At 41.8% G+C, this 11227-nt stretch overlaps 1 protein-coding gene across 3 annotated transcripts in view; it reads left to right on the top strand.

Moving 5' to 3' along the window:
* tmod1 (tropomodulin 1) overlaps positions 1–10362 on the top strand; it is a 35815-nt gene extending 25453 nt beyond the window's left edge. For 2 of the 3 annotated variants that reach the window (XM_036583604.1, XM_036583605.1), the window contains exons 8-11: positions 1013–1156; positions 2004–2148; positions 3622–3727; positions 5895–6041. In XM_036583604.1, the coding sequence (XP_036439497.1) occupies positions 1013–1156; positions 2004–2148; positions 3622–3727; positions 5895–5913 (414 nt within the window). In that variant the 3' untranslated portion in view covers positions 5914–6041. Of the gene's footprint in view, positions 1–1012; positions 1157–2003; positions 2149–3621; positions 3728–5894 lie in introns of all 3 variants that reach the window. The other variant, XM_036583606.1, reaches the window with a different exon arrangement.
* The last annotated feature ends 865 nt before the right edge of the window (positions 10363–11227 follow it).

The raw sequence follows: 11227 nt of genomic DNA on the forward strand, positions 1-11227 counted from the left end.
CATCTTCAGGGCTGCAGTCCTGAATACTCAGATGCTCCAAACAGGCTGTCCAGCCTAGAATTACTGCTACAATGTGCTTTTCTTACCCAGCGTCTCGCTTTACATGTTACATTACATCACAGCAAACCAAGTACCCATCAGCCCCTCCCCTGAACCCCCTCTGACATCACACTGAGCGTGAAGTCACTGTGAAGTGAAGGCCTGGAGAGGGAGAGGTGTGATAGTAGAGCGCTGTCACTGTAATTTGTTCCCTCACTGGTTCTAACGTCAAGCGCTAGAACCCTTCACTCTGTAACACTACACTACAGTACAGTAATGCTAATCTCTCCTAACATTCTATTGGATATGCAGTGTTAAGTTAGTGCCAAGCTAACGGTGGTGTACATTGACTTTCCCACATTGGGTAAAAACACTGATGGCAGCTCTAGTTTAAACTCTGACATTTGAAGCCTGTAATGTGCTTTACTGTGTATGTTTTAGTGTTTCAGTAAATCCTTCAGTAAATACTTCAACTTGAAGCCTCACTCTGAACACTGGAGGAGGCTTTAGTACAGTATGCTTCACTTTACTTAGAGCGGACAAATACGACTTATGAGCTCTTATAATTTGTTATGAACAGTACTTATAATGTATTATGTTAACGATTCATAATGCATAATAGGCATGGCTATAACGTTTAATGCATTTTTCTAAATATTTATAGCTATGTTTATGATGCCTTATGAATGCATTATAACATGTTATGAATGTGTTTATAGATGCTTACAAATGTGACATTCATAGAAAGTGTTACCCAACAATCTTAAACAATCCCAACAATTCCCAAACTCTTCAGACTTAAATGTATATACACTCTGACTGCATATCTAACCAAGGTTTATGATAAACTCAGTTCCTGAATGGTTTATTTTTCAAACCTGGTTTATTAGGAGGCTGTAAAGTTGTGTTATTGTTTGGTTGGATTCGTTCTGTGCGCTCTGGATGATGTTTGTGTGTGTGTGCTTTGTTTTAGGCATTAGCAGACATGCTGCACGTGAACGCCACTCTGAGGAGCCTTAACGTCGAGTCAAATTTCATCACTGGTGCTGGAATAATAGCTCTGGTAGACGCGCTGCAGCACAACACCACCCTGCAGGAGCTCAAAATCGACAACCAGGTACACAAACGTGTTTATAAGATCCCTTCAGTGCCACAATCGTTCACTTTCCATCTGTGTGACAAGTGATTTCTTCTTTTATGGTCTTCTTTTAATGAAGAAACTGAGGCCTTAATGCCCCCCTATGAATCTGGTAATTCATATGAACATTATAGAGTGCTTTTTAAATGAAACAGTAGAAGCCATATCGCCCCCTACACTTCCTGTAGTGTATTACAGTCTGTCAGAGTGACTGTGTGGATCATATGAACATTATAGAGCTTTTTACATGAAACAGTAGAAGCCATATCGCCCCCTACACTTCCTGTAGTATATTACAGTCTGTCAGAGTGACTGTGTGGATCATATGAACATTATAGAGGCTTTTTAAATGAAACAGTAGAAGCCATATCGCCCCCTACGCTTCCTGTAGTGTATTACAGTCTGTCAGAGTGACTGTGTGGATCATATGAACATTATAGAGGCTTTTTAAATGAAACAGTAGAAGCCATATCGCCCCCTACGCTTCCTGTAGTGTATTACAGTCTGTCAGAGTGACTGTGTGGATCATATGAACATTATAGAGGCTTTTTAAATGAAACAGTAGAAGCCATATCGCCCCCTACACTTCCTGTAGTGTATTACAGTCTGTCAGAATGACTGTGTGGATCATATGAACATTATAGAGGCTTTTTAAATGAAACAGTAGAAGCCATATCGCCCCCTACACTTCCTGTAGTGTATTACAGTCTGTCAGAATGACTGTGTGGATCATATGAGCACTTTTTAAATGAAATATTTCATCGTAGTTTGTTAATAAATGCTGCATGGTGTTCATGTACATGCTTTTTTTATGTGTGTGTAACAGAGTCAGCCCCTGGGAAATAAGGTGGAGATGGAGATCGCCAGCATGTTGGAGAAGAACAGCACTCTGCTGAAGTTTGGATACCACTTCACCCAGCAGGGCCCACGCCTACGCTGCTCCAACGCCATGATGAACAACAACGACCTGGGTAAAGCTTACACGCCACGGCAAACCACGACAACTTATGATAGCTTATAATAACTCATCAAATTACAACAAATGTTGATTTTCTGAGTGAAAATAGGTGAACACATCTTTTACAGAGAACAGACTTCTGCACAAATTTAAAGCAGAAGTGTGTTTATTTGCTGAATTTAACATATTGGGAAGACGAATAAAACTAAATATGGCCTTTGCAAAGTTATGGCACATTTTAGATGTGTGTGCATATATATATATATTGTTTTTTCGAATATGTTAAACTATGCAAATAAATAGAAATTGTGCACAAAAATTTGCAGATCAATATTTATGTGTCTGTAGAGAATGTGTTGACTTATTCTTACTTAGAACATGAATAAAACATCTGGAGTGTTCAGCACTGCAAAAAAAAAGTAAAAAAAAAAAAATTTCCCATTTTGAGATGGTTGTGCACTTATTATGAGGTTTTCTAGCTTATTTCCAGAATTTTTTACTTGTTTTAGGTCATTTTATTAAGTAAAATTATCTCCCTATACTGGCACATTTCTTGAAACAATCAAAATCCACCAATAGAGTGAGAACTTTACTTGATAAAATTACTTAAAACAAGTAAAAAAAAGGTCTAAAAATAAGTTAAATAATCTTAAATTAAGTTTACAACAATCTCAACAGGAGAAAATCAGATTTCTTGACTATATTTAAGATAATTTACTTGACAAGATACTATTTTTTTTCCTTTTACTGTACACACATGCATGATCCCACACTTAATTCAGCTTAAAGTGGTTCAGCAAAAAAATCTGATGTACCTCGTTTTCTCCTACTACCCCAAATGTGATTTTTGAGCGAAGGCATGTTTGGCGTCTGAAATTTGCTTCAGTTTGCACTGGAGCTATAAGTCTAATGTAGCTAGCAAGTACTAGAAGTTTATACCACCAGCTGCCCTCATGCAAACTGATTGCGTAAATCAGAGGTCTTCAAATCCAGACCTTGTTTCCAGTATCCGGTCCTGGATTCTGTATCTACATGTAGTTGAACTGTTGCTGTAACTAATTTGCCACTTTAATCCAAGACCAGAAACTAGATTCGTGGTCTGGATTTGAAGACCTCGGGCCTAAATCATCACACGCTCACCTGAGACTGTGTGGAGATGTTCGGTATATCTAATAGGTTTGATTATGTGGTTTCTGACACTGTATGATGCACTGTTATCTGTAAACATGGATAAAGCCTGAATTTTATCCACATTTTCATCCATTTTTATAGCCATTTTGCACAGTGCTAACTGGTCAGGAATAGTTTTCCTCTTTGCACTGTAAAACTAAAGAAGCAAACTTCAGATACCAAACATGTCTTGGCTGATGGACTAAATATGGAGTAAGAGGGGAAAAACTGAAAATTCAGCCAATCAATTTAAGTACCCTGATTCTGTTTTTGTATGTTCAGATGTCGTATTTAGTAAATGTTGTATTTATTGCAGTGCGTGTAGTTCGGACAGACTCGGACGGAGCCATCACCTTCACCCTGTCCGTCCCCGAGCTGGAGAGAGCCTTCTGTAAAAAGTTCAAGTTCTCCGCTAAACCCAAGTAAAAGAAGGCACTTCCTTCTGAAATGGGGCCTTTTACCTTGCTCCTTCATTCCTCCAGCACCGCTCCTCCTGCTCTTTTCCGTGTCTGGGGTTTGAGTTCCTTGCCAGACTCTCCGCTTCTCTCGCTCTCTTTTGCCGCTTCTGGACTTTTCCCTCCTGCGTAAAGCATTCCGCAAGCGCGTGACTCCTTTGCTGACGTTTTTATTGTCTGAGAGCTTTTTGGCCTTCGCTCTGAAGGTGCCGCTGCTTTGAGGTTCCAGCTCTGCTGGGCCCGATTCCTGAAATGTGCTTCCCTGTCACTTTCACGCTTTCAGAGCAGAACGTTCGGCTTTCTTTCTGAAAATCCGCAGTGATTTTGTTTCCAGTTTCTTTATTCTTCCTCTGATTTTGACCCATGCATGCCCTGCCTACGAATGTGCTCTTTAATAGCTGCTGTTGCTACATTAGACAAGCTTTACAGACCATTAGGCCTGAAGAGAAACTGTAGTGTTTATATCACAGTACCTACTTTTAGAGTCAGTTACTCATTCAGTCTAATGATTGAATCAGACTGAAACTGTAGAATATGACTCAGTGTGAATCACAGAGACTGTCTTTCATTTCAACCAGCGTCCTGTAAATCTTTAATAACCGTAGCTGCGAAAGAACACAGTGGGCAGTGCATGGATAGACCATTAGGTCTTCTTTAGACCTCTGAGGAAGTCTCGTTTTGTGGTCAGCAACCTGCCCAGAAAAGAAACTACAAGTCTGAACTGGTTTTCTCTATGGGGTGAGCTTGTGTACGTTTGTGTCACATACATTATGAAATTTGTCGTTTTTTTCAGAGCCACTGGATTCTCTGAATAACGAGGTTGTTGAGTCCAAATATAAGGTTGACAACCTCACCATATCAACCCACACAAACCAGTAAGCGTCGTCCACTGTGGGAGTTTGGCAGTTTCGTGCTGCTTTGAAGTGAAAGTCGTACATTTTTTTCTCACGACACAAACTTCATGTGATGTGCCAGCAAGGGCGGATTTAGTCATTGTGGGGCTCTGGGTCAAAACAAAGGGGGTTGCACATTTTAAAATTAGTTTAGACTTCGAGCCGCCTACACTGCAAAAAAATATACTGGCAAGTGAAATAAACTCAAATCGAGTGGACGAACTTAATATTTCTAAATTTTGAGATTGTGGGAAGAATATTGTAAGATTGAGTCCATTTCTAGACATTTTTTGGGCTGTTTTGTGGCATAAAAATGGAATGGAAGGAAGTATAAGTGCCGTCCACAGCTCGGCCACAGCCTCCATGGCAGACTGTGTACCATGTGTGCAGGAAAACACTTTACGGCATCCACTGTTTCAGCTGTCGCAAAACAGATATGGCTTTGCTGGTCTGAGTGGATCAGACACAGCAGTGCTGCTGGAGTTTTTAAACACTGTGTCCACTCACTGTCCACTCTATTAGACACTCCTACCTTGTCGGTCCACCTTGTAGATGTAAAGTCAGAGACGATAGCTCATCTGCTGCTGCACAGTTTGTGTTGGTCATCCTCTAGTCCTTCATCAGTGGTCACAGGACGCTGCCCACACGATGCTGTTGGCTGGATATTTTTGGTTGGTGGACTATTCTCAGTCCAGCAGTGACACTGAGGTGTTTAAAAACTCCAGCAGCACTGCTGTGTCTGATCCACTCAGACCAGCGCAACACACACTAACACACCACCACCACGTCAGTGTTACTGCAGTGCTGAGAATGATCCACCACCCAAATAGTACCTGCTCTGTGAGGGTCCATGGGGGTCCTGACCACTGAAGAACAGGGTAAAAGGGGGCTAACAAAGTATGCAGAGAAACAGATGGACTACAGTCTGTAACTGTAGAACTACAAAGTGCACCTATATAGTAAGTGGAGCTGATAAAATGGACAATGAGCACAGAAACAAGGAGGTGGTCATAATGTTGCGCCTGATCGGTGTATAGTGTAGTTGACAAGCTCAGGGTGGAAACGTATACAGGACAAAAACAGTTTTATTTATCAGGGGCCGTAAATCGCCGTTTTCTAAAACGCTGTTCATTTTTTCCCCCATAGAGAAAAACCGTTTAGGCTCCAAAGTCCTTATTTGGGCATGAGGACACATCTTCATTGTTTAATGACAATCTTTTTCTCTCTCTGTCTCTCTGCAGTAAGAAAGAGAAGGCTTGAAAGTGGCCCCATCTTCCCTAAATGTCGGACAAACGTGTAGCAGTGGCAGCAGCAGCAGCAGTGACGGCGCCCTCTTGTGGCCTGGAGGTCTGCGGCAGCCTACGTCTCTTATTTCTAGCCTCTTTTTTTTTTTCGTCTTAGATTTGTAATGCTGGTTTTCGTAGTGTCCTCTTGTCTCACTGTGCACCACTGCAGAGATCCCTACACAACACAATCCGTCCTTTATGGCCTGAATATCGAATGTAACTGCAGAAAGAATTCTGCTGTTAGAGTTAAAGGTACAGGAAGGAGATTTCATCAGAAGGATTTTGCTATAATATATAAATATTTAAGAGTCAAAGACATTTTGATAGAATCTGCAGTGGAGCTCGGAGACGTCGAACAGTAATAAGCCTGAGATTGCCGAGACTGCCGCGTTGAAGACGATTTACCACCAGCATTCTCTTCTGTCAACTGCTACTGTAAATAATTAGATTATTATTATTTTTTGGATATTATGGTTTATTGTGGTTCTGATGTCTGTGATCAGCTGATTCCTGAACCAGCAAAGGAAGCCTGTCAGAGATTCACAGGCAAACACAAGTACACTTACTTGGACTGCTATACTTGTGAGGATTGTTCTGGTACTGTGGGGCAGAATAGCCCCAAACCTTACCCTGAAGAAAGGAGCTTTGTTGTACTTCAGAGCGCTCCTCACAGTTATAGCACCACAGCTACACATAGATATTCACATTGGGGGTGTAACAATACAATGTCTTGTGTTGTACCGTGGCTAGCACGCTGGGCTAAGAGGAGAATTAGTGCAGTGGTTGGTAAGCTAAGCTTTCTCTCACCCCACCAGATTTGATTTTATTCTATTTTGTTTTCAGTTCGTCACAAAGCGCAACTTAAGCCTAAACTGGTCAGGCTAAACTCCATGATTTCTGAATGATGCTGTTGCATTTATTTGATATGTAAAGACAACAAAGCCAGATTTTTGCGTCTAAAAAAACGCTTATTGAACAAGGTGTCCGGTGGTGGTTGGTGTGGTGTAGTGTAGTGGGTACAACCTCTGCCTCCTACGCTGCAGACTGGGGTTCAATACATACACTATACCAATAAGAGTCCTTGGGCAAGACTCCTAACACTGCCTTCGCCTACCTGTGTAAAATGATCTTCAGCAAGTCACTCTGGATAAGGGCGTCTGCTAAATGCCGTAAATGTAAGAAAACACATGAATAGGAATGTCAGTCGCTTAATCTTTACTCTTTAATTTTTGATTAAACAAAGCAACAGTAAGCGCTGACCGATCCGAATTGCACTCGCACACTTACATAGTGCAATGGGCGTAGAAACAAGGAGGTGGTCATAATGTTATGCCTGATCGGTGTATGTAAACATAACGCACATTTTCGGGAGTTTTTGCCGTATTAGAGAACGAACTGAATTGAAACAGCACAGTATCGTATCGTATCATACGGAATTACGAATTTTGTGAATTGTTACACCCCCAATACACAAACACACATACATGTACTAGAATGTACTGAAGGTTTGTTCTGTTGTAACATGAATGTGTTGTTGTTATTATTAGTTATTATGCCTTTAACCTGTGTATGGAGTCACTTCAGTTTTGTTTGAAGACGTGACGTAGGCACAGTATTGCACATCTACACTGTATCTCTGCATTTACCTACTTATTTATGTGCTTCTGGCGTTTCAGCGTGCCTTTCCTTTTTCGCTCTCTCTCCTTCAGTCTTCTCTCTCTCTCTCTCTCTTTCTCAGGTATAAGCTCATACCGTAATATTGTAAGTAGTAATATGCTAAAGTAAATCCTTGTTAAATGCACTCGCTGGGAGGTGTGGGTTGTTTCAGAACAGACTTGAGGAATAATTCCGGGTTTTCAGCCTCCCCTCGGTCGTCTGCGTTCTGTCGATTACCAATGACGGTCATTTTCGAGTTCGATTCAAAGTACAATTTCATTTTTTTTGTTTTCTAAAGGCAGTTAAATTGTATTAGAATACTAGTGGCCACTGTGTTGTTCTCTGACAGAAACAGCTTGAGCTCAAATAAACAAACATTACTCGCCGCCCCCCTGTAAAGGTGTTATAGCACCGGTCAGTCAGCCGGTTTGCCTTGGCCCAAATCAGAAAAACTCACCCAGTGAAATTTAGCTTAAATAAATAATTGTGAGGCCTACAGAAAAACCTGTTGACTCAAAACTCACTCATAATAGAAGCGAATGGGCCGTTGCTGAATTCTCTCAACAAATTGATCGAAATGTGTCTCCAAATAACCCAAATTTAAACTACACCTGTTCCAGGTGTTGGAGAATGTCTTAAAGCTGTTCTTTGGAAGTTTTATCCAATTTGGAACTTTCCAACACCGGAGCAACTAAGTAAGAAAGTAGTTCTGGCGCCAGGAGAGACCACACAAGTGTTCCAGTTTCTGGGTGAAAAACCAGTTGAATATTCACCTGGAGTGAGTCAACTGGACACGACTGGTCTCTACAGGAATTTCCACACCTGTAGGCATCGGTAGAAGGGGTTCTACTGGTTTGAGTCATTGTGACTAAACTAGGAAAGAGTAGGGTTTTCCCATTGGTTTTCTACTGGGATTTCCACATGGGGCTCCTTTCACTTTCCCGAGGGTTTTCCTGATATCCGTGGCGATCAGGCGGACCCTGTGAGAACTCCACCCTCACGACTACGCTGGTAATGAATGGCCAGAAATTCTTCCCTCTGGAACCGCAGTTCCACCTCTGAAAGAACCGCGTACACAGGTTCATTTACAGATAACTGAGTGACGTCTCACACAGGAAATGTTGCTTGAGGAATTCAGTAATTGCCTATTGACTTCTAGGGATGAACTGAAATTGCGGTAAAGGACAGTAAACTACAGGTAAGACTGATGGAGATCAGGTTGAGAAGGTTGATGGAGATCAGGTTGCGGTTAGCTTTGCATGGTTTGCTGGGTGAGTAGTTTAAACTCAGGCTATACTCCACTGTACTCAGTCGGCATCCAGTCCTCTCGCCACAGTACTCCACTTTACTCCGTCCCGGCTCGGCTATACTGCTCGAGGCGTTTGTCCGTCAGGCAGTGCAGCTCAACAAAGTACGGTTACTGATCCAAACCCAGAACCCTGCTTGAGTACCTGTGTCCAGTTTCCATAAAGATCGCTTAACGATACTTGTGAAAGTAGGCAGTGTTGTCTGGAGGTTGTGTGGTGGTCACTTGATTTCACACACAATGCTAGTGTTAATGCTGACCTCAACAGTAGCAACCTTGACTTCAAATTACCTTTAAAGCGCAGTCGCACGTGACACTGGCAGCTCACGTTGCCTTGCGAAATGTGCGTGACCAAAGATTGGAAGCTTGGATCTAGATAACTACTGCGTTCGATCCCTGGTGATGCTACGGCCATCCATGGCCGGGAGTCCAAGACAGCACAACTGGCCTTGCTCTCTCTGGGTGGGTCTGTTAGCTGACGTAACAGATCTGGCGGTTGACGCTTTCCACGAAGTTCAGCTGTCCAGTGACGTTGTGTCACCAGCAGTTCAAAAAGGTGCGGTGGCCCTTGACAGGTCTCAGAGGAAGCCTGTGGTAGCTTTCGCCTTCCTAGCACTGGTGGTATCGTGTGATTGGGGGAGTCCTAACTAGAGGGCGGAATTGGGGAGAAAATTGGAAAACATTAAGAAATGTAGATGACTGGTGATGGTAGTCTTGGTTATCTACTTGAGGTTAGCCAACTCGTCTACCATCTACCATCTAATAGAGTCTCCTGGCTGACTGCGCATCCAGCAGTCACTCTTGAGTCTTTAGTGCTTCGTCCATTTTGGATTATCAGTGCTGCTGCGCAAAGCCCCGCCCCTTTAGAGGTCAGCCAATGGAGTAGCACCAAAGCAGTGGCGTCGAGGGTCGAGGACACAAATTCCCATGTCAACCGAAGTTGAACTAAATATGAAGTTCCGCATTTCTGATTCCAGCAAAAATTTAAAACCAAGTCGATGTAAATCCACTCGTGATATGTGACGACTACATTTGACCAATCAGTGGACTACACTGTTTAAAGCTTCACCCATAAGTCCAGTCTCAGTATGCTTGGTACCGTGATAGACAGGGTAACCAAACTCAACACAGGGACTCAAACGTAATGGGTCACCCGGCATCAGAAATGACGAGAAACTGCGTGATTAGTGACCGTCCCATACTTCACTGCACTGTCCGATGGAAAATCGTATGTATGTTTCTGTTCTGAATGATTCTCAGTCGTACTCCACTACAGCACCGTACTGAGCCTGTCTACACTGGGCCGTGCTGTTTTCTCCTCAGTCAGCTGTTAGTGTGGAGGAGGACATACAGGGAATCGCAGTTTATCTCCCGTCGTACGGTCGCGTTAGTTCACCTTACTGACGTTTGTTATTTTGTTGTTTGTTTTTTGGTTAATAAAGATTGGAATTACTGTGTGTATATATTTGCATTTTTGTGTCTGTTTTGCTGCACATTCAGTTCACGTTACATAAATTAGATATAATTACATACTTAATTCTACAGTTATATGATTAACATTCCCATTCCACGACTTTGTAGGCAAAACGTGTCAAAAATGTAAAAGCATATTTTTTTTCGTCCACAAATCAGGAGAATATTTAACATTGTGGTAAATTCCATTACTTCTCTGTATGCTTTTCTCTTATAAAGAGTACAGTTAGTCTTGTTTAATTGGATTTAGTGCAGCACAGTGTGTGAAATGGTGAATAAAAATCAACAAAAGTGGCACTACCAGAGTTCTTTATTGGTTCCAACGGACACCCGAACTGCATGATTGGGCAGTTAGATCGCGGATTGGTGGGCTATAAGCCTCCAACTGCTTATTAGCTATATTAGCCTCATAGCTCCAGTATTAATCTCTGGAAAAGTATTGTGATCGCCACCCCAACATACACATAGTTATAACTTTTCATCAAATTCAGATCATAAAATGTCTACTTATAAATACAAATGTGGATTGAAAGCTCAGAAACAGTATTTTCCACATATTTTCTTAACTTGTTTCAAATAATAAACGACTCAAATAATTCGGTCTCACTTTATTTGGATGGTTCACTATAGATTATCTACAGATAAATTGTAAAAGAACTACCTGTTGAAACTGATTCTAAACAGTGGTGGGGTTATGGGTTAGGATGTGGACCAGAATTAGGGCTAGGAGCAGGGTGAGGGTTGGCTTTAGGTTTTGGGTTAAGGTTAGGATTAGGTTTAGATTTAAAGAAACTAGTTGCATTTAACTTGAACGTATCTACAAAGCATCTAAAGTGGACCATCCAAATAAAGT

This window comes from Colossoma macropomum, unplaced genomic scaffold (assembly GCF_904425465.1).
Source record: "Colossoma macropomum unplaced genomic scaffold, Colossoma_macropomum, whole genome shotgun sequence".
In the NCBI taxonomy this organism is placed as follows: domain Eukaryota; kingdom Metazoa; phylum Chordata; class Actinopteri; order Characiformes; family Serrasalmidae; genus Colossoma; species Colossoma macropomum.